Here is a 25,063-nt window from a genome sequence, read left to right on the forward strand (position 1 = left end):
ACACTGCCTGCATCAATTTGTCTGACAGACCTGACATGATTTGAGCTTTCCTCAGACATACAGGGACACATCAATGATCCACTGCACGCAGCACTGGTACTGAGAACATGCTGCCATGTCCAATTTAAGACACTGTAGCTCACATCAGGGTTTCCTGAAACTGTTCTGTGGTTTGTGGCGTCTAGTTGTGTATTTACTTTACTACATGTAAGTAAAATGTATCTGCATGTTCTTTGAGACTAACAAAACAGTATAACCTGTATGGCCAGTGGTATTAGAGCTGCAACTCACAGTTGTTTTCAGTATTGATTAAATGTTTAGTCTATAAATTCGCAAAGAAAATACTGTTCATAATGTCTTTGTTCGCTTGTTTTGTCTTCTAAAAATGTTCGTATGGACAAAAGCCAAAATTCCTCTTGTGGGACAATAAAAACCTGAACTTTACTGAAGAGTCCAAAACCTAAAAGATATTCCATTTACTGTCATATAGGATGAAGAAAAGCAGCCAATCCTCACGTGTGAGAAGCTGAAACTAGACAAGGTTTGGAATTTTGTCTCATCAATTATCAAAACAGTTGCAAATTAATCTTCTGTCAGTCAACTAATTATCGACAGACAATTGCAGGACAAATTGGTGTCAAAGTCAAGTTTCTTCTATAATTATTCAGAATAGATGTCAGAGGACGAACAATTTTAAGGACAAGTTTTAAGGACATTTCTGAACACAAGCTATCCGATACACTTTATTTGGAGGTGACACTGAAAGGGAACAGAGCCAAAACCTCTCTAACAATTCCTCACTATGCAGGTAAACTTGTTTGTGCACAACTACGGAAAGTCTGGTGGGTCAAAGTTAAAGCAGCTTTAACAGTAAACAACATGTGGAATAGAACTGTGAACCATGTGATGATGTTTAAACAGACACAGTCACTTTTGTTTTTCCTACGAATCAGTTGTGTTTTCATGTTTTCTAGAGGTTGCCTCCTGCCCACATCTCTAAGTTATTACCACTGATAGGAATGATGGATAAATCTACAAAAATAACACCTGGATTGTAATAAACAGGAATGATCCTTTGCGGAAATTAAATGTTTAAGGGAGTGTCATACATCTCACAGACTCCCAGCCTCACCCTCAGTCTTAATAACAAACTCAACTGTTGGCTGACCTGCTCATCATCTCAGAAACACAATCATCTGGAAATAAAAAAAAAAATGTTTATCCTGCATAACAAACCTCCCATCTTCATATCTGATGCTGTGCGGAGTTTATAAACAGACACCTGGCACAGGAACAGACTAAAACAAACACAAACTCTCACTCTGAGCCAAAATCCCCTCAAGGGCAAACATCGCTCTGAGAGTGTGCTCGTAGGCGTCTGCCAAATTTACGGCTCTCATCAGCAGAAAACACACCTGCCTCGATAGCAGTGGTCCCATATGACCCTTAGAAAGCCCCTCGGAGCCTGGCTCTAAATGTAGATCAACAGGGAAACTCCCAGTGGAAAGAGAAAACCTGCCCCCCAAAACAGTCAACACCTAAACAAAGCTAACAATAGCGCGCGTCTATTACAACCCTGGAGCACAAGCCAGTGACTTCCCCTCGCTAACAATGACTGCTGACAGCAAGTGAGATCATTTGGATGTGGGGCAAGTGGCTGAGAAGGAGAGGGGTGGTGTAACCAAACGATCAGAGAGCTCTGTAGTGCTCTAAATACAGAGGCAACGTGGCCTCGACAAACAGAAACCCTGTTTGTTCACTGAAATCTTCACCTTACCAAAGCCTTTGAAACTGCTAAATGTCATCCTCCTTTTTTAAAACTGATTGATTGATTGAAACCTTTACAAATACAAAGGAAAACTCACTGATAGCAAACCCCACCCCCAGCAGGACAAAGCACCGTGCTACATCACAAACTGTTCAGGAGTGGCCTGAGGAACGTGACAAAGAACTCAAGGCCTCGCACTATCCTCCAAATTCCCCAGATCCTAATCTGATCGAACATCCGTGGTACGTGCCAGTATCTCAGAGGTCCTGTGTCCACTCTTCGACAGGTTAGAGCAAAGTCTGATCCACGGTGGGGCCTCTGACCTGTCGAGACATGGACACAGGATATCTGGGAGTGTCCTGTAGTGTCTGGCACCAGGGCACTGGTGTCAGATCCTTTGAGTCCTGCGGGTCGCACGAACACTCAAATGAGTTAGGATCTGGTCTGGCACTACCATCAGGGTGTGCTGTTGCCATGAGGGGGTGTACTTGGACAGCAACAGTGTTTGGGTGAGTTGTGTGTGTCAAGTGGCATCCACATGAATGCCAGGATCCAAGGTTTCCCAACGAGATGATTAATGTCATTCACTTCACCCGTGGATACGTATTTACATCTAAAACCAAACAAGACTAAAAGTCTACAGCCATGCGACCATACATCATCCATCCATCCATTAGTTGTCAAGACATGTCACTCAAAACTGCAAATGTCAACCTCATGGTGGCACTAGAGGAAAAGTCAGAGGATCATGAAAGTCAGTCGGATTCATCCTCTAGGAATTATGAATGTCTGTATAGAATTTTATGGCAATCCATCAAATAGGTATTAAGTTATCTCAGTCTGAGCTGACTGTTGTTGCCATCCTTAGAGACACACTGCTAGCATGAATAAAATATGTAATAAATGAAATGTCGCTGTGATCTGGCTACAAATATCTCGCTTCCTCTTCTTCTTCTTTTTGAACAAACACGCATAAAACATAGACTCCCTTAGTGTTGCCTCTTTTCCTGCATATGGGCCAATCTAAAAAAGTTCTGGATTATTTCTATTTGCAAATAACCACAAACACAGCAGGTCTATTTTTGCCTTTTTTGTGTTTGTGCCTCTTCCAGCTCAAACTTGACGTGAACATGAACAGACTTTTTCTGTGAAATTAAGTTGACAGATCAGCCTCGAGCCAAAGAACAACTGATTAGATTTCGGAGACATTTCCTGCCATCAGATAATTAATTTTATTTAGCTGTAACTTCAGACGTATTCCAAATCTTCCGGGCTTGTTTACAGCATCAAGAGATCTATTTAAATTCAAAGCGAAGGGAAGGAGGAAGTTTGTTGTCTTTGAAGTGCCTTCTAGTTATTTGTACTTTTTGCTGATTTGTCTCGCCCACACAGTTTGTTCTTATTTTTCTACTTTCTATCATTGGCACATACATAAAAACTAAACCTTGATTTAACCTGTGGCTAAGTGCGCTCTGTGTGTGTGCTGGTGACGGAGCTGTTGTGACAGGTATTAGTAATACACGCCGCCAGCTCAACTGGCTTTGTCAGCCATTATCAATCACCAACATGCAGAGTTTCATCAGGAGAATAAACCTCTTATCTTTCAATGGAGTCTGGGGGGGATTCAGGCAGTGGACGTGTCCCAGTTTCTTTCATTTTCACCTTTTCTTGGCTGAACATTGTTGAGCTGTGAGTTGAGTTGTTGAGACGACCCTGTTCACACGCAACTGGTTTTTCCTGAATGACAATAATTTGCAAGTAAAAGTACCAAATATCGTAATAGCAGCTTCTCCAATATTTACTTGTTTTCAGTAATTAATTTCATCTGTTTGCCAGACAAAATCATAGACTGCATAAAATAATGGACATAGCCACTGTGATGTCACCCATTGGCTTGTCAACTCCCATTTTGAGGCCTTGAGTTTGGTATTTTGTCTGTCACCATCTTGGATTTTTGGAGCCAGTAGGCACCCAGGAAGTGCACCAGGATTTAAAGCCAATTTTTCTTGTGGGTTAACAATGGAATTACAACTCTTGAGTCCATCATGTGATGCCATTACAACCAAAGACATTTTCCTTTTTTGACCAACATTGGAAAAGAGATGTCTGTTAATCAGTGGATACATTTTTTGAGCATCACACCCCCACTGCGAAATGACTTGTTTCACTATCAGGATTTGGTCAATTGGGTCTGATAATATCTGGAAAGTCTAGAAGAGCCTCACAATTAAGAAATGTTATACTCATTGAAGTTAGCGGAGCACTAAACCAGAAGTAGCCGGCTCAGCCAGCGGTAATCTCTAGTGCACTTGCTCTATGGGCCCAATGATGCTAAAGCAACGCCAATCATCAAGGTAATTAATTCCATGTTGCACAAAAAGAGCTTTCTTGGCTTCATGCACCACTGAGCAACTTTTATAGGAATGAACGGGGTCCCACTTTCAGGTGCACCCAGGTCTCTTAATACATCCAGAGCCAGAGATGACCAATTTTGGACAAGTGGATGAAGTTAATTCTAAAGCTAGCGGCTAGCTTGGTTAGTATGTTGCAATTACTGCAACTAGCTACAAAAGTTTTCACCATTAAAACAAAATGTACTTCCTGTAAAAACTGAACATCTGACTCTTTAGGGGCCGATCACACAGAGATGAAAAGCTAGAAGCGCGACTCCAGTAAAACAACTGTTTTCCTATGACACGGCGCGTCTGACCGGCGTTCAAGCGTCTTTTTAGACCCTTCTTTTTAGATGCGTGTAGATGCTGAAAAGTTAAAATATTTTCAACTTTTTGAGCATCAGACGCCAGTAGCTAGCACGCACTGAATAAGCGCTTCCAGCGTGTCAAGGGTCTTTGAAGCGTCCACGTCTCTAGCGTCTCATTTCTGTGTGATCGCCCCCTAGAAGGTCTTTAGGTTACAACCAAACGCTGAACAAGACTCTTTTAGGCAACTAAAACGTTAACATTAACTCTCATGAACAGGAAACACACTGAAATAGCAACAGCTACGGCTAATCCTGTACTCTGTGAATCAGAGGTTATGCCATGGTTATGTTACCTGGCTAATGTTGTAGCAGTGGTAGCGACTTATCAACGGATGGCACCCACCTGTCACTCAAAGTGGCCACACTCTTAATTATGCGTAACTTTAAGCCTAAATAAAATGTAAATGGTTACGTTCTATAAAAATTCACCCCACGTGCAGTTGTCATGAATGTTGATTAGCTAAAGAGATCAAAACTGTTTTGTACCAGGCTGTAAACATGTTTATTTCTGCTGTTAAGTTGGGCATTTTAACATGGATGTCTATGGGGATTGACTCACTCTTGGAGCCAACCTCAAGTGGCCATTAGAGGAACTGCAGTTTATGGCACTACTGCATTGGCTTCATTTTTCAGCCGTGGACGTTTCTGCTTGAACAAAGTAAGACGCTGACAAAACAATATGAATTCAAGGTCAATTCACGTGCTTCTTTAGGAACTTTTTATTGTCTCTGTGTTGATGTTCAGAATAATGAAAAGTCAATGTGCTGATGAGAATCGCTTGGTATGGTCGAAAGCTCCAGACACTTCGTAGAGAAACACTACAAACACTGAGCTGTTCCCAGAGACAGTGCGATAAAGACCTCCTTGCATACAGGAGCAAGATAATCCTGTTGAATCAAATCAAATCCCTCCAGAACCTTCTCTGTCCCTCCATCCACAGAGTTTTGTTTTCATTAAATATAAAGGCAAACACAGGCTTGATCTCTTGGTTGTGAGATCAGAAATTTTTATCTGTTTTTGTGTCCTCAACTCATGCTCCTTTTTACATTCTACAGTTTAATCATACATCCAATATGCACAGAGATACATGTACACAGTAGATGTCACACCTGTTTTCAAACTGTTGAAGTTATGATGTGAGACTTGTTTCAAACTGAGTCTACCGCAGCAAACACTTAAGTCTCCATACTTCACATACACCCATAAAAAAAAATGTGTTTCTGTAAAGGTTAAACTAACAAGATACAAAAGAAGAAGCTATAATTCTCCCTGCTTTCCAAAACATGTTGAAACATTCCTTTAATAATGTCTGATTTATGGACTCCAAAATATTCAGGTTGCATATCTTCACTTCTGTCCCATATCTTAATTCAGTCCAGATGGGAAGTCTAAAAAAGGCAGCTCAGTGCAGATTGTTGCTGCTCAGGCTGATCAAAAACCCTCCGTCAAATGATGTAGGAAAACTTGATTTGCACCTTCTCTATAAATACACTTCAGTTGATGATTTTATTTAAAGTTGCCTCGTGTAAGAGCAGTCCAGGTAATTAAACCAGACCAGACAGACAGCGAGTGCAGAATCAGACAGCATTAAGTATTTCTCCAGGCGTCGCAGGCCTTCACATTCCAGCCGCTGTCTGTTTCTGTCGTTGTGTCTGCCGCTGAGATCCAGCACTCAGCTCAGCTCTCTTCAAAATGAACCAAGGACACAAAAGCTTCTCTGTCTGTATCGACGCGGACGGTCCGGCTACTGTTTCAAACCTCCGCCTGGGCTTCAATCGATGCTTAAATCTTAAAATAGGAGCAGATCACAGTTCAGTGTCCCAGTGTGACATCTTCTGTCTCAGATCTGACGTTTTATGATCAAAAAGCTCACTGAAGTCACTTTTTCTCACTGTGGATGTGAGTCACAGGGATAAAAATAGCTGCAACCTACATAACAACAAGCTATCTTTCTATTATGATACATTATTTTGGATAGTGAATACTCTCACTTATGCTAATACTTTTAGACTTTATTAAGTCAAACATTGAATGCAGGCCTTCAACTTGTAAATGAGTATTTCTACACTGTTGTATTAGTACTTTTACTTAATGCTAAGTGTCCCTCAATCAGAGCAATCACAAAACATCGAGCAATGTTGTCACTGCAGTTTCTCTGAATCCGAGATTTCTTCAGTGTTCATCGTTTAGGAGGTTTTTGAAGGGAGCCGAATTATCCTCACATGTCTCCTCCTCTCCAAAACAAACAAACCCAGTAATTTAAAGAGGTAAAAACACTGCATAAAGCAGTTTCATGTAAGAAATCTGTGTTTCTCTGATGCTGTTTGGCTCATCATGGAAGCGATGCTAGCCAAATCCTGCTAATGTGTGCCCACCTTTTTCTTAGATAACTTAAGATCCAAACACACAGGAGGTTTTAACTGGGAGACGAATTATCCACAGAGGTCTCTCCCTCTCCAAAACAAACAGATTGAGTGATTTAAACCAGTAAATACACTGAATAAAGCAGTTTCAAGTTATAAATCAGTGTTTTTACAATGCTGTTCAGCTGGTTGCAGAGGGACCGCTAACCAAGCACCTGCTAACATGTGCTCACCTTTGTTCTCTGATAACTTAAGATCCTGACGTACAGAAGGTTTTGACCAGTACCCGAATTATCTGCAGAGGTCTCCTCCTCTACAAAACAAACAGACCAGGCGATTTAAATAGGTAAAAACACTGCATAAAGCAGTTTCACGTAAGAAATCTGTGTTCCGCTGACGCTGTTTCTTTTGTCATGGACGTGATGCTGGCCAAGTTGTTGCTAATGTGTGCTCACTTTTTCACTGATAACTTAGGATCCAGATGCTCAGGAGGTTTTTTACACAAGCCGAATTATCCACAGAGGTCTCTTCCTCTCCCATACAAACTGACCAGGTGATTTGAACTGCTAAAAACACAGAATAAAGTGGTTTTATGTTACAAATCAGTGTTTTTACAATGCTGTTCGGCTGGTTGCAGAAGGGCTGCTAACCAAGCACCTGCTAACATGTGCTCACCTTTTTCTCTGATAACATAAGATCCTGACTTTGTGGAGGTTTTTTACAGGAGCAAAATCATCCGCAGAGGCCTCCTCCTCTCCAAAATAAATGGCCCCCGTGATTAAAATGGATAAAAACACTAAATCAAGACGTTTCAGATTAAAAATCTGTATTTTATTTATGCTGTTCAACACAGCAGACGTTTGCTCAGCTTGTTTCTCTGATAACTTTAGATCCAAATGTCTAATGACTTAAACTCTCCATCCTGTCAAAACAAACAGAAATGACCAAGATCTAAAAAATGTATCTCAAAAATGTGACTTAAAACTGGATAAAAAGTCAATTTATGATAGCTTCTGGCAAACTACCACAACCCTGATGCTAATGATAGGCGACAGCATCCAAATGACACGGACTGTGTCTTTGATTAAAGACTTCTCTGGGTTTGTGCATTGTTGGAAACGTTTGTGATAATCTAAGTACACAACTCAACAATCTATATAACACTGGTCTAGTCGTTTTTTGACATTTTAACGTGGAAGTTACATACGATATCTTGAAGTAAATGAGCACTTCTTCCATCACTGACAACAAGTAAACTTTAAACCAGTGTTGTGTACTTTCCTGTTTTTGTAATGAGATATTCTGTTTGTTTTTTAATGTCATGCATGTGATATTATTTCTTCCATGTGGGATAACTACAGTTGTACTGTGTTATTATGTCATCCGTCCCCTTGTAAACTTGGCTGAGTCACCATTCGCTCTGAGGACCATATACAGTAGGAAGAAAGCTGTTTTTAGATCAGTTACAGTAGCTCCATGTCTCTGATTTCACTGTCAGTTCATCAATGCAGTGAGCATTGATTCCTTCCTAAAATAGATGTGAAGACCCAACAGTCCTACAGTGTGCTGGGTGTCCAGGAGCTGCAGGGCCTTGTTCTGTGACGTCCTCTGCCACCAAACGGACCTCTAACTAAATGAGCTGACAGTCTGAAGGACTCGCTGTTTAAGGCTTCTTCAGGCAGCCTCATTAAGCAGCAGTCTATTCTTTGTTTAGCAGTGTCTCATGTTGGTTTGGCCCCTAATCCTGCTGGTTTGCTACTGGACGCCCGCCTTTGGGAAAGCTTTCAGAACTCCACTCTTAATAACTACTATTTTTAGCTTCAATGCACTGTTGTATACTGTTCAGCTTTTTACATGTGTGTCAGTACTGTTTACTCAGCTCCAGTGAAAATACGATTACACCGCAACTATACGGTTACATAAATTCAAACAAAACATAAGAGAGAAGGCTTAAACACGCAATATTCAAACAGCTGAGTTACACACTGTTTGTTCCTTTCCATTACATCAAACTGCAGACAAATAGATAAATGAAACCTTAGAATTTAATACAGAAGAAGCACACAATGGACGATCGTGGGTAGGGCTGTGGATTTAATGTCATTACTTTTTCTACAACAAAAATCTTTTGCTGAGAAAACTTTATCTGGTAAATCAAAATGTTGTTAATTTAAGACTATTTTATTTAGTTTGTACAGTTGCTTGTGTTTAGGCAAAATGTAGCAGCTGATAACATGAAAGACTGGGTTTTAAAATCCTCACACTAAAGAATTTAAAACTTAAGGCCGTTTCATAGTCGACACACGCAACATGAGCAAGCGACGCACTTCCTTTGTTGGTAAACACATTGAACGCAAGCGACGCGGGCGACACTTAAAATGCAATACATCGCTCGCGCAATAGGGGGTAGCAGAGTCACCGGTACATTCCGGCTAGCTAGTACTGCTGTAGCTAGCTAGTACTGCTATTTTATTAGAGTGCAGGGCACTAGAACTGTCATATAAATGGGGGTGTGCCCGTACGAGTTCACAAAGTTTTTCCTCCTCGCCCGCCATATTTCATACCTGCTTCTTCTGTGAATAACAAAAAGTGGTTAATTTCAAGTACGTCGATTGCATTATCACCCCCACTGGCGAGGCATGGTATTACATGCAGCGCTGCGGCGCGTATAAAAAAAAAACAAAAAAAAAACCAAACACATTTTGAGACGCAAGCACGCATCACGGTGGTCAATACGTCTTGATGCGTACCAATGCTTTCACGTCTGCGTGCCTTTGCGTCGACTATGAAACGGCCCGTATTGTTCTGGTATTGTGCTCAAGATCAAACAATTAAATCCAAATAAGTTTTAAGCAATTTTCTAAAGAAAAAGAGCCACGTTTTTCTTAGTTCCAACGTCCCAATTTGAATAATTGCTGCTTTTCTTTGTCCTGTGCGACCGTTAACTTTTGGGGTCATTTTGGGGTTATATATATGTTTTTTATGACAAAACAAGCAATATGAAGACATCAACCTGGATTTAACATATTGCAAAAGTTATTTTGATACAGCAAAGTGATAAATAAGCAAATAAGTTAAGTCAAAGTAAAAACAAAATTGTGCAGCAAAAGCCTATATGCAACTGCAGCAAATGAGACAAGTGACGAGAGGACAGCACAGTGACAGGGGCACTGAAGCATTACCAGAGTGTCAATGCTGATGGAGACAATAAAGAGCAAGAAAGTAGTATCGACAGTATCGATACTGCTGAAAATGAAAACATTTCAAATACTCAGAATCAATATGTATCGATAAATCGCCATTTTTGACAACACTAATACTAAAACCAGTGGCCTTAAGGTGATACTGATACCATAGAGTACCTTTTGTAACATTTGCAATAAATCAAAGAAGGCTTGCTGTGACCAACTGTGAGCAAAACCATTCAAACAGTCATTTTTTCCCAGATCTGGATACAACAAGGACTGAATGCTGGTATTGTTTCACTGGAGAGGTTTTGTGGCACTGGGTTATTTCGGTTGATACCTTAAAGGTGTTGAATACCAATACTGAGCCCTAGCAGAAAATGCAGAATCAAAACGTGAATTATCCCAAGCACTAATCACGGGAGGTGTCTGGTGGCCTTGCTAAGTTTAGTCTGGCCATAACTTAACAAATATTGAATTAATCAATAAGCACAAGCAGCAGCCCATCAACAGAAACTTAAACTTCAGCTTGTTTGTGACCAAGAAAATTCAAAAACTATCACCCAGCTTGAAGTTAACCATTATTTGTTATCAGCTGTAACTGGATCTGTTCACACGTCCATTTCAAAGCCATTTGATCCCTCAGCTATATGATACAGTACGCACAGACTCTACTGCTCTGATGCTGGTTACATGGAGCCAGAGGGATCAACAAATAACCCAATCCAACCCACCGCCCTCCTCCACATCCGCCCCAGTGACCCCTCACACTGTAAAAGAACCATGACATTGAATAACATCCACCTCTGCCTCTGGACTGACGGGAAGAAAGGCAGCGATTGTGGAGGAAACCCCTCAGCCTCTGCAGGAGGAGGATTAGGCATTAGGTAATTGTGTTCGTGGAGCGGATTAGATTAGAGCAGAGGGAAGAGGCAGGGCAGGTTAGCTGCAGCTACCTCTCTGAGCTCAGGACATGCACGGGGAAACATACAACAGGGTTCTGATATCAGCCCAGGTCCAGGAAGACAAACAGACCAGAGAATATCAAAAAGCAAACATGGTATCAGATCGTCTTCGTAAGCTATCAGTTATGATGTCCTCGTCTGCTCCCAGGCCTTACATAAGGCCGATAAATATGATTACTCATCCTCCGTCCTGATCTGATCGAATGGACGGGGAGTAAAGAGCACGGTGCTGGTGAATGTTCTGCTTAATCCATAATAAAAGACACTTTCACAGATAACAACATGACTGCGTCTTTGGGTCATGTGTTAAAGACGAGAGTGACGCAGAAGGAAATAAAGAAGTGGAGTTACGGATATGAAATGAGCTCAGAGCGTACAGAAGAAGTGGCTTTAGGGTTGGTCCACCACTTTGATCCAGACTAAAATACATCAACAACTACTGGATGGACTGCCGTGAAATTCGGTTCAGGCATTCGTGTTCCTCTGAGGATGAATCCTAATGATTTTGGTCAACATATAACCTTTACTCTAGCAACAATTACTGGATGGGCTGTAGGGATGTCACGAGGACTGATACTTCGGTACCTTCAGGTACTTGATTTTCTCCAATACCGTAGGTATCGTAGGTAGTAGGTATACAGGTCTTGCGGACCTGACGGGGCAGCATATACGGCTACAAGTGTTCTAGTCTACCATCAAATGCCAAAGGAGGAAGAAAAACGCCTACCAGCACAAACTTCAGCAACAGCTCGGCCTTAAAACATCAAAAAGAAGTGTTTTTCCTGAGGCCAGTGAATTTTTAAATTCTTTGTACTGGGAGTGCCGAACTACGAACACCAGCAGCGTGACTAGTCTCTATATACAGACTCTACATTCAGTGAATGTAGAGTCTGTAGGCAAACCCCGGAGATCTTGCCTCCGGAAGAAGAGCGGAAGAGCCCTGGTTTCCGGTTGTAGGCTGTTTGTAGTCCGTGTGAAATTGACCAATCACGTTACTTATATATAAAAGGAATGTCGGAAAAGGAAATTCGCCTCCTCCGCCCAAATCAAACCGGAATGCCAAAAAATCGGGGGTCTGTCCCCAGAGGCTGTATCGCTGTCTGCCGGAAGTCAGACGCCGAATACAGCCGATGGGTTCCGAGAATGCAGTGTGACAAGGTGATGAGCGTCTAAAACCCAGAAATGAGTTAGCATGTTAGCACTCCCAGTTCCCTTGCCTCAAAGTCAACAGGTTTTTGTTTAGATGCCTGAAATAAAGTCTGTAGTTACCACAAGCTAAACAGACTTTCACGTTCTTTTCTACGACATAAAATACGCCAGTAAACACCCCACTCGTGAATTCCAAAGCTTTGTGCGTCTTCAATAAAGCGGTTGCTAACAAGTGGCTAAATGAGACAACAGAACGTCATCAAGCCAAACACGCTTTACAGCTTCGTTGTGGTGGCCATGTTGAAGTCATGCGACCTGGGGTGTAGTTTGTTTACAGCCTAACATTAGCGTTTTACTTCTGGTGATTGCATATATGCTAGTCTCTATATACAGACATTCAGTGAATGTAGAGTCTGTAGGCAAACCCCGGAGATCTTGCCTCCGGAAGAAGAGCGGAAGAGCCCTGGTTGTAGGCTGTTTGTAGTCCGCGTGATATTGACCAATCACGTTTGAGCCGGCTGCAGTTGTTGCCAGGTTAAACGGTCCGTGCGGTGAACTAACGAGGCGGAACATAATTGGCATCACTGCAAACTCTGAATCCATCGCAATGGTTCAGCATATTTACTTGTATATAAACGGAAGTTGGAAACGGAAATTCGCCTCCTCCACCCAAATCAAACCGGAATGCCAAAAAATCGGGGGTCTGCCCCCAGAGGCTGTATCGCCGTCTGCCGGAAGTCAGACGCCGAATACAGCCGATGGGTTCCGAGAATGCATATATTCTTAAAAAAATCATAAATGTGGTGTTACTTTCCTGAACAAAACATGTAAGTGTCATAAAAGTTTGTTTGCAGCAGAGCTTCTTTTCTGCAATAATCCAAAATCCTATGGAAAAATGCCACAGGCCTTTTGATGAGGGAACCAGGGTGATGCTAACTTCTGCGTCAGCCTACAGAGAAACGTCATCCCTGGATGTCTCTAGTCTGCGCTGAGTGCTGCATGTTTGGCTTTTTCTCTGGTTGCAGAGAGATAAAAATGTCCAAGGTTGGGTAAAAACACTGAGATCGTCAATGTCACTTTTTACCCAGCTGTCCAGTCACAGTGGAGGAGGGGCGGGACAAATACCACAAGACCAACTTTCACATGTTATATGCGCAAGTGCTGAACAACAACAATGGAGGACAAATATTTTCAAATACTGTAGGCTATATAGTCATGTTTCTGATCTGATCATCAGGGATTTTATTAACAATAAAAATTTAAATAAGCATTTTTAATAAAGGAGTGTGAGGTGAAGCACATGGGATGTATTGTTTTATATTTGTTTTTTACTGTGAAATCAAACTGTGTAAAGAAATCCCTGGAAACTGCACTGGTATTGGTATCAACCACTAAGTTTCTGTTACTGTGACACGCCTGATGGATTATTATGAAATTTGGTCCTCTGATACTTCGATTTATGACTCAATACCTGCAGAACTAACGGCAATCCCATCAGCCTCAGCTGCACTTTGTATTTAATGCTAATAAGCAAACATTAACAGGCTAACCGTAGAGCACCGTAAACATATTACCTGCTTAACTTCAGCATGTCATCTGTGTGAGGATGTCAACATACTCATGTCAGACATGAATCGAAAAATTGCTCGGCAGGAAAATTAATCAGCACCTACATCTGATATTTAAATGTTTGAGTCACATTTTGAGTTACGTCATCAAACATTCCCAGCTTCTGCAATTTGATGATTTCTGTTCCATTTGACTGTAAATTGAATCTCTTTGAGTTTTGGGCTGCTGGTCGGACACAACAAGCACTGTGATGATGTCATCTGGGATATTGTAATTGCCTTTTTTTCCCAACAATCGAAACATACTAAGCAGATTACACACTAATGAAAATGATCATTAGCTGCAGCACTAGCATTTGGCTCAGCACACGAGCACTCTCAGTATTAATTATCTCTAATAGACCCTTATCGCACTGCAGTATAACTCACACAGACACACTGTATAAAGTACGAGCAGTATCTACATATTCAGCTTCTATATCGACTAAAAGTACAACTATAGATTTCAGAACAAAGCAGGAAATAGCAGCTTGATATGACAAAAACATTCTCAATATCACTATTATCAATATTTCCATTACATTTACTAAGTCATGATTCACTGTCACCTGCAGTGGAAGGTTTCACTGAGCCTCTGTTCACTACTGAGCTGAATAATTGTGCATGCAGGGGGAGTACTGATGTGATAACCACCGAAAAAAGCAAGTCATCCTGTAACAGTGCTCTCGTGCCAACATCTAAGGAGTGTCACAACGGCCAGACAATGTCTCAAACTAAAATGTCTGGTACTACTTTGTGTTTATGTCCATTATATTACCTCACATCTATCCCTTCATTTCCTACAGCTCAGCATCTGACATTGATAAGCTGGTTACATAGCAGCTACATCATTGTAATGAGGCTTTACAGGGGGTAAAAATATAGGATTAGTCATGTTAGATTACATCATCTGATGTGTGAGATAAGAATAAATTTATCTTGTACTTATCTACTGTATATGTGGCACCTACAGGTGTTTAAATATGAAATAAAGTGGATTCAAAGTGGGGTAAACAGTTAAGAAAAGGCGCAGAGCTGAAGCAGTGAAGTTTTTAAATACTTCTGAGAATAAATGGTAAATGGACTTAAATTAACTTTAACTTAATTTCTTAGTTTCATTATTTAAATATTAGCTCAGGATCAATCTTGCATCCCCACCCTGGACCCTCACAACCAGCCTGGACCCGCTTCAACATCCTCCAAATCACACCACAACAAACCGCATCAGCTAACGGACCTCAGCCGCCTCTCATCCCGCTTGCCCTTCACCCTCCTCCCGCCCCGGGCTCCCGCCACTCTCCCTCCTCACCTCCAGCAGCGGCAGGTCCGGGTCCAGGTGTGTGAGGCTGTGCAGGACCACCGGGCTGCGGTCCTCCGTCACCTCCAGCCTCACCCCGTCCCAAATGTTCCGCACCCTCCACGACGAGTCAAACATCTCGACCAGCTGTCCCGGATTGACGCTGCGCGCCTCGGTTTGCATCCCCGGGACAAAGACCATGGAGCCCGCGGAGCCGAGAGTCCAGTCACAGCGGCGGAGGAGTCATCTTTACTTTTTATTTCTGTTTCTAAACCAGAGACTCGGTGCTGCTGATGTCTGAGGATCAGCCTCTGTGTTGGATCATCGCTTCTCACAGAGTCATGACTCACACTGGGGCTTTTCTAAACCACGCCCACAGCCATGTGCTGCCTTCAGGGCCGTAGGAAATATCAGAAGACACTGTTTCTATTCATTCTGAGAACTCATGGCAATGCAAAAAAACTACAGCTACAAAGATCAGTCAAATAATCAATATTAAATCAACAGAAAATCAATTAACAACTATTTTGATTAGTGAATAATCGTTTTAGGCATTTTTATTACGTAAAAAGCCCGTCATGCTTCTTAAATCTGAAAGTTAAGATGCTTTTCTTCGTCATACATGATAATAACCTAAATATTTTTGGATTTATTTTTGACTGTAGGTCGGATAAAAGATTATTTCTGAAGAAGTCCCATTGGGCTTTTTGAAATATCACTGGGCATGTTTCACAATTTTCTAACAACTTACTGACAAAACAATTCATCAATCAACTGAGACAATGGACAATTTTGTGCTCAACCTTAATCCCTGCGGTCAACAACCAACAATCAGCTGGTGTTAAAACTGTTTTATAAGACGTTATGTTACAAAAATATGAATAAAACCATTGTATTGATTGCAATATATTATATAAGCTACATACACTTCATTAGGTCTGCACATATATATTTGCACAAATGTTTGCATGATGCAACAATCATGTATTTACAAGATATTATATGTTTATTCCGTTATTGATTTGGTGTACTTCACATTTGCAGTGGTGTTTTCTCCTTCAGCACATGAGAGCTGTTCTAATACTGTTTTAACATGTGAATTCCACTCTAGATATAAATTAGAAGAAAAAGATATCATAGTCATCCTCAAAGTATTACGTTTATTTCCTATAAATCAATTTGTTAAATTTCTTTGAAGTTATTATATTCTATTTACTCAATTTCACTCTTAGTATAAATATACATTAATTACTATATTTGTATTATTAAAGTGTTGGATCTACACTGGGAAGTTTCTTTGAAGTGTCTGTATGAATAAACATCATGTGTTATTTCATGAAGCCAGTGAAACAACTTTTTTTGTCAGAAAGATATTTTTTCCTGTTTTCTGACAGGGCTATACTGCTATATTTCCAAAATCTATACTGTGAAGTACATATCTACGAGATGTCCCTGAAGGCATCGTGACGTCATGCCTCTGGGAAATGATGGCCGTGTTGTTTCTGCTCTCACTATGGCAGCAGGCTACTGTGGGAAAAGAAAACACACTGATGTACAGTTCACTGTCCCTCCTGTCTGCTGTGAAAACCAACAGTAGGTCTGCAAACATTTCAAAGTATAATTTACTCAAGTAAAATCAGACCAAGGGACAACTGACAAATTTTAATTTTTTTGATATTAATTGTATATTTTACCATATTTTGTTTCACACATATCTGTAAAAGAGCTTTAGGTATCACTTACATGTCTTGCAGGCTTGGGTTTTACATGCAACACATGATAAATTACAAAATAAAGCAAAAAATACTCATATGTAAAGTAGTTAAAATAAATTCCGACTTTATTTCCCTCAGTGTAGCCCTAAAATGTTCTATTATTATCATTATTATTATCATTATTATGCATGATGTGTACCTTTATTTTTCTAAATTTATTTCACTTTCTTAAGTAAACATTTTAATAACTAACTTTTACTTGTAACTGAGGATGGTGACATTGTGGAATTATTACTTTTATTGAAGTGAAGGATCTAAGCAGGGTGACAACTAATGATTATCGATAAATAAAATCATTTTGTCCATTAACTGATTAATTTGGTACGTTTGGTCTATAAAATATGTCAGAAAATTGTTGTTCCCAGAGTCCAAGGTGACGTCTTCAAATGTCTAGTTTTGGAAATGAATAAATAAATAAAATTACATTTACAATAATATAAAACAAAGAAAGAAGAAGCAACAAATCCTCATGTTTGGGAAGCTGGAATACAGTACAATTTTTTTCTTGTCATCTTTGCTTAATCTGAGTCCTTCCTCCAGCACCATAAGCAAGTCCAAGTCCATGACAAAACAGCAAAAATGACAACAAATGCAGTTAAACTCTCAACAAACACCATCTAAACACAAACATCTGCAGCTCTGCATATAAAGACAGCGATCAGCTGCAGCAGAAAACAACCACTACATGACAAGGTCAGTCTGCATAAGTCAAGGATGGATCCTGCTGTCCAACACTGCAGGAGTCACGGTCGATTTGACATCTAACACTGCCTCCTATTGGCCGAGGTCAGTAACAAATGTCTATCATCTCAATAAGATGCACGCCAGGCTTTTAAGATGATTAATAACTCTAATTAATTCAGCCTGTTTAAATGAGGAGCTGATATATCAACAAAACAAATGAACACAACAGAGCAGCAGTCTGTGTGTTACAGATAACTAACAGTGAAGTTTGATCAATGTTTTCTTTTTGGCATGTTTTTGTTAGAGAACGAAATATAATCCACGCTGGCTTTTCACACCGACAGGAAGAACAGGTGCGAAAGCGATTGAGCAATTTTTAAGGAAAACATCTGCTGCACCAGCTGAGGCTGAACGCAACCACAAACATGTCTGACCTCCCCGGCCTCTCTCATTGCCGAGCTGCTGCGCTTCGTAACTCACAAATCTGCAGCTGCTGGAGGGGAAACGGCTCTGTGTGTGTGTGTGTGTGTGTGTGTGTGTGTGTGTGTGTGTGTGTGTGAGAAGGACCGATACCAGTGTTTGAAGATCAATACTGATACCAATACTCCTGCACTTACGTTCACCAACACCTGATGATTTGTGCAAATATGAAATGATTTTACGTCTGATTATTTTCATGCCAAAAAAAATCCAAATGTGCAAATATGAAATGATTCTGGGAGGGTTTTCTGCCTTTATACCACCGTGGGACACAAAAACTGTCCAGTAAAACAGAAAGTAATGAAATTTTATGAAGGCTCAGAGCAATTAAATGTATATTCAAACTGTATGTGGACAATAAAATGTGGAAAAATTACTTGGTTTTGTCACTGAAGAAATCAATTTAGTCTCCATCCAAGTGTGGTGAATCAGGCAGAAACCCATAAAAGTAAATGTATTTTAGTGCTTCATTATGGTCCAAATCAATGGCCATTTATTCTTATTTAAATTCTTATATAGTTAATATTTAATTTTCTGGCAAGGCTGCAAAACCAGAGTATGAAACAGACATTTTTTTCATATTTAAAGGATAAGGCTGTTATTTTACATGTTTCTTTCAACATCAACAAAACAGCGTAGTCTGCAACCAATCAGAAAAAAAATGTTGGCAATGTACATTTCTACAAACCACAGATATATTACATTTGAACGTTATTATGCAGCAGATACATGTGGTTAGGTTTAGGCACAAAAACACTTCGTTAAGGTTCAGGAAAAGTTTTGGCATAAAATACCCAGTTTTAGTGGCAAAGTGGAAAAGTTGTCAATGTCTCTGGTCATGGTACTATAACTGGTAGAAAAACAGCGACGGGTTGCTAACAACCACCACAAGTTTGGTGCCTGAAAAGCCACTGGAAACACAGTGATGGCTTGTTTATAGTCTAAATCAAGGGCCATTTATTCCCATTAAAATTTTATTGTAAAATTATTGTTAAATTTTCTGGCAAGGCTGCACAAACAGACTTTTTCCTCTCATATTTAAAGGGTAAGGCATCAACAAATCAAATGAAAAGCGTCATCCGCAACCCAGTCATCAGAAAAAAATGTTGGCATCGTTACATTTGAACATTATTATGTAGCAGATACAAGTGGTTAGGTTTAGGCACAAAAACCAGTTGGTTAAGGTTGGGAAAAGATCAAGTTTTGGCTTAAAATACCTGGTTTTGGTGGCACAACCATGGTGGAAAAGTTAGCAGTAGTGGGGTTTCCATCCAAATGTATCGAAATTTTTGAGCGAATTTTGTGAAAATGCGCAAAAGAAAATGCGAATTTATGCCCGTTTCCATTCGTTATTGTTTTGCAATTATTGGGATTCAACAGGAAGAGCAGTAGGTGGCGCTTCTTGTGAAAAATTAACAAAATAAAAGCACCCCCGTAGAAGAAGAGTGCGCCATGAGATGACGTCATAAGAGAGCGTCTTATGCCCACTGTAAACAACAACACACTCAATTGACACTCAACAACTGACCATGGACAGATTCCTGATAAACCTGTCGGCTCTTGGGAGAACTCTGGTGAGCATTTTGTCAGCATTCACAGCGTAGCTAACCATCTTGAAGAAGAGACTACAAAGAAGATGTTTAATGTTAAGAGTACTGTCGGAAATAGCTGGAAGGAGACCACCGCGTCGTTCTCCGTCTGTATGGGAACGTAGGCGTGTGAAGGACTTTTGGGAAGTAGTTGTCCAGCAGCATTTCACTCACGAACTCTGGCTGAAACATTTCCGTATGTCAAGGGCCACATTTGAGGATCTGTGTGCCGGTACGTCATCATTTATTCGCAAAACCTGTTTCCATAGCAAAAAGTCGCATTTTCCTTTTATCGATACGCTGACAAATCCACCCTGAAAAAAACCTTTTTGCGAATTTTCAGTCTTTTTTCGAATTTCTAGCGTTTCCATCCAAGTTTTTTTTTTTTGGCAGTTTTTGAAAATAAGAATAAAAATAGGTGGATGGAAACCCCACTTGTGATGTCTTGGTAAAAAGCATCTGCTTTTCGTGGCGCAATAACTGCGAGAAATGGGTTGCTACTAAACACCAAGGTTTGCTGCCAGAAAATCTGCTGGAAACACAGTGATGACTTGCTAAAAGACAACTGGTTTCATTGTTCCTTGGTCATAAACACTGATCTGCAGCTTTGCAGGCATCTGGTAGTTCACGCCATCCACCATCCCCTCCACGTCCCCATCGCAAAGTCAGCTCATACACTACATCATTTAGAAACATTGATACAATGCATATGAAACATACAAATCTAACAAATTTGTGGTTTGCAGAAAAGTACGCCAACATTTTCTCCTGGTGATCAGGTTGTAGTCCGTCTCTCAGTACTTTCTGACTTCCTGTCCATGGCTCTCAGCTCCAAGTCCATTGGTTCCTACTGAAGATGTAAACATTAAACACACCTCACAAACATATAGGGTGCGTTCTGAATCGCATACTTTCTCTTTTTACTTTTTGTAGGAGCTGCAGCTGCCCTTAAAAAGTGCCTACTGTTGCATGGTGTACGCACACAATCAGGACATACTACATTACATTACAAACTGAACTTTGACCCTCTTGCTTTTATATCTGTTACCTTGGAGATAAAACAAACCGAGTTCACCAGAGACAGAGGTCAACCTGCAGAGATCTGCTGCTGTTACTTTGCAATGTGTGTAGTTTAACTCTAATGTTACACCTGCACAGAGTAGATTCTAACATATTATATTTGCGACAGTGAAATTACATCTGCAGTTCTCTGTCACTGTTAGTTTTATAGTTCTGTCCTGATGTTGTTTGTGACAGTTATGATTATTTTGTTCACTTAAACAATCAATATTCTTATTACTATTCGACTGGTCATCATTTACTTGAATACGCTGTCATCCGTCATTGTGACCTCTAACAGCTGTCAATCAGTCGATGTGAACAATCCTCCGCTGCGCAGAAGCAAAATCATGCTGGCATACAAACGACCGGATGAAGCAGAACATCCTGGTGTTTTTGGCACACTGCATTTGATATACTATGAATTGGGACATACTAAATCTTTTTCTGGCACATTATATAGTATGGTAGTATGGGTATTGGAACACACAGATAGTTTCATTATTTAAAAACATCTCAGTAATTTCCTAAAACAGCTGCTCAATGTGTTTTTTTATCGAACAGACAGGAGGAAGTAGTGCGTCTGTTGGGGACTATTTTCAGCGGTGGATTAATCCACGTTTGGTGCTCTAGTGAGTATTTCCCAAAGCTGCATGTATTTGGGACTAATTAAAATGTAGTCAGCCTTTCTCCTTTAACATTTAGCAAGCTGCACCAACCTAACAGCAGCTTTTCAACATGAAAATACAATTTACTGCCAAAGATTAAACCAATAGTTTCCAATGTTTCTGGCTTTTGACACTAAAAAACAGAATTTCGTTTGGCTTACTCGTTACATTTCAGATGTCTGTGAGGTTTCATCAAAGAGATTTCCCCTCTAAACTCACATGGTTTCATTTAAGTAACAGTTTGAGGTCCAAAGTGGAAAAATTACCCAATATTTCACCAAAATAAGCAAATAAAAAGAGCAAAGTCCGCAACCCCTTAGATGTATCCTCTACTTTTAAACAGATTTAGCTGATAATACTTCTATACCTCCATATAAGTAGGATTTCGAATGCAGGACCTTTGCTTGTAACTGAGTATTTTCATACTGATGTAAAGGTATTTTTACTGACTTAAAAGACCTGAATACTTTTTGAGTTTTTGAGCAGCCTAGTTTGAATCCTCTGATCTAAATGCTGTTTCAGAGGATTTTTAAACCTCACGAGAATAAAATAAAACACTGACTCTTTTGCATTTCAAATCACAAAATCTAAAGTCACTGAATCTATCAGCCTTTAGCAGACACCTCAGTATAAAAACATCCACACTGGTATCGGGATATAATCGGGAAAAACCCCATATGGACTGAATCCCAGAAATCTCTGAGAGCTCAGAGGGACGGCCAACTTTTAGTCTGCTGTGATTTAACTAAAGCTCTGCTTCCATCTGCTGGAAATCAATACCAGAGGATGTTGTTGTGCTGCTGCTGAGGCTCTGGCTGATGCTCCGACATGCTTTACTGTTCCCTGAGGAGGGTGACGCTAACAGCCCCCCCTTTACCTTCTCACAAACCGCGAGCTTTAACTCCGCTGCACACACAAATAGATACGAAGCAGCGTATATAAAGACGTGGACCGCACCCAGGAAGAGTGGGACGAATGTATATGTACACGTGACGAGGCCAGGTTGAGCCTGGCAAACGTTTTCCGTCATGATGAGGCCAAAACTAAAATCAGAGCAGCGTCATCGGTAAGATATTTCGGTCGAGAAAGTCCTAACAAGTTCTACTTCTGCAAAACTGCTGTCAGGATGCAATTTAGTGAGGCACTCCACCCCCAGTGGAGGCTCACTGGGCAGCAGTGGAGGCCTGTGGTTTCACTGGGCTGCAGCCAGGCGCACAATGTTCCCCAGTGCTTCACAAACAATAAATCTGTAACAAATAAAAGCCAATGAGAGCGTCAGGCATTGGACAGAGTACAGAGTTACATAACGGAGGAAAAAATAACAAGCTAATAAATTGAGAATAAACTGATTATAGTACATAGACGCACGCACAAAGGCCTGCCGTGAAGAACGTACAAGGAAAAGAGGTAACAAGCAGGATTTCTGTGCTCAGACCTCCTGTGTTCGGCCCAAATCTGGTTCTGCGGTGCAAAAACTTTAGATGTGAAGGTTTCATATTTTCCTTTTAATTATTTAAAGCTGCACGAATCAATATTTTCATATTAGCAATGGATCAAATGACTATGTCTAATGTAATGTAGTGACAAACCCACAGCTTGAAAATATTACTTTCAGGGCTGTTAATGTGTAACGGGCTTCATTTTGCAGACTAAATACTTAAAGCTGGGGTAGGGGAGAAAAGGAAGAAAAAGAAAACAGCAGAATTTGAAAATACACCCTCCTTCTGCAGCTCTCCCCTCTCTGTCCTAAGCCCCACCACGACCATATGCACGCACTTCATACAGTAACCCAGTGTTTCCCATACATTGATTTATTTCACCTTATTTCACGCAGCATATTAGCCAACTCCTTTCTTGCCCTGCTCTCTTTCTCTGTTTATCGGACCACATTTGAGATAATAATTAGCAGCTAGCCACCTAACAGTCCCTTCACCTCGCTCCCCACTGCTGTGGACTGCTTTGCCAGGTGGACAGCAGTAAACAGCTTGGGAGAGGGACCTTCAGTCAGCAGCTGTAGCAGCTCAAATCCAGCCAGCGCAAACCCCCAAACCCCGGTGTCACAGCGGGCTGGTGGCCAGCAGCAGCACTGGGTCTAACCTGCGTAACAGCAGCAACAGAAAGTTTTGTGATCTGGTGGAGACTCAGGGCTGTCCAGTCCAGTCCCCTACAGCTGAGGTTTGCTCTGACTAGATTCAGGTTGTTGCTGCGGCTGCTGACTGGGGGGTCTGTCTTCAGAGCTGCTGTCCACTCTCCTCCTGGCAAGGTGGTCTGTAGCGGTGGGAAGTGAGGTGGCGGACACACTCTAGCTATAGCTAATGTTAGCTACAAAAATATGAACTCGAAGTAGCCGCAGTCATGAACCTCTCCGGTTGGCAGAAGGCTAAACTATAAGCAATGTTTTCTCTCTATCTCTGAAACGCTTCACCAATATTGACACGTGTTTTATTTCGTTTACTGTCAGACTCTGTTTTTGATAAGTCCATCTTCTCCTCTATTAAATCAGACTTTCACTGAAGTCACCCACATCTGAATTTAAAGGACAACGAATAGGAACATTCTCTCTGAAATGACCTGTGATTGGCCAAAGTCTCCTGTAATGAGCCCAATTTTCGAAAGCCTGAAAACAGAGCCAAGAGGAGGTGCAGAAGACTGCTCAAATAACAATATGCTCAAAGGTTTAACTGTGTAGTTAATAAAGTAAAACTTAATTCTAACCACCATATTCAACCTTATGAACAGTTTATAATCATTTATTTAAGACTGATATCCCATATATCATGTGTTAAAGGTTAAGGAATAAAGGCTCTTTTTTAAGTGTTTATCATCCTTTGAGGGATCCATATCTGAATGATAATAGATAAATAAGAACAGATAATAAATGAAAATATGGTAAAGCACAGTTGTAATAATATATGTTTTCATTGGAGAAATTCAACTAGTTGACAACACTTTAAACACTTAAAAATGTCTTTAGATCAGATTATAACTACATTATAGTGTGTTATAAACAATCATATGTCTATGTACTTGCAGCCTTAATTATGTGGCCATTAGTTACGTCAACAGAGTGAGACGACAACAAACTTATAGAAAGGCATCGATGCTTAATGTTCAGACAGCATCCTACACTTCCTGTCTGCTCCTTTTACACCTGTGAAGCCCAGAAATCAGCTCATTGAGATGATTGACAGGTGTTGGCGTGACCGACTGAGTGGGAGGACGGATGTACAAATAACACCTTTCGTGAATCCTCAAGAGGAAATCTGGCATACGGTCGCTTTGTAAACCCAGACTTAATATCAGTTTTGAAGCCCTTTTTTGAAAATATAGCCCAAAATCACAAATTTGCCTCTGAGACCTTTAAATAAGACCTCAGTCTGAATCGATCCCCTCCTATCTGAGGATCTCTGATTGGACGGCGGCTCACAGGAGGTTCACAGATCTCGAGATGCCAGCAGTGAGTCAGACAAAGCCAGAAATATCACCTGCCGGTTGAATTCTATTTAAAAAAAACCCAATTAGACTTTTCAAGAATCCGATGGCCAGGGCGAGTATGATGTGGGCAGAGAAAAGGTTGGCCTCCTGCCCTTCTTGTTTGTCTCCATCTGACAGCTCCTAACAGGAGCAGACAGCTGAGGTCAAGCCTCTGTGCTGTTTCATGTCGCTGTGAAGTGCAGAACGCTGTAATGACGCTTAATGGGATCAGATCACAG

The 25,063-nt window shown here is 40.7% G+C and overlaps 1 protein-coding gene across 6 annotated transcripts in view; it reads right to left on the reverse strand.

Annotated features, from left to right (window-relative positions):
* The window catches only part of LOC117253070 (ral guanine nucleotide dissociation stimulator-like), a 94,659-nt gene that overhangs the window by 32,835 nt on the left and 36,761 nt on the right, over positions 1-25,063 (reverse strand). The window contains exon 1 of one of the 6 annotated variants that reach the window (XM_033620410.2): positions 15,108-15,428. The exons of 4 other annotated variants lie outside the window; for them this stretch is intronic. In XM_033620410.2, coding sequence (XP_033476301.1) covers positions 15,108-15,296 — 189 coding nt within the window. In that variant the 5' untranslated portion in view covers positions 15,297-15,428. Of the gene's footprint in view, positions 1-15,107; positions 15,429-25,063 lie in introns of those variants that run through there. One more of the 6 variants, XM_033620411.2, reaches the window with a different exon arrangement.

Source organism: Epinephelus lanceolatus, chromosome 9 (assembly GCF_041903045.1).
Source record: "Epinephelus lanceolatus isolate andai-2023 chromosome 9, ASM4190304v1, whole genome shotgun sequence".
Classification (NCBI taxonomy): Eukaryota; Metazoa; Chordata; class Actinopteri; order Perciformes; family Serranidae; genus Epinephelus; species Epinephelus lanceolatus.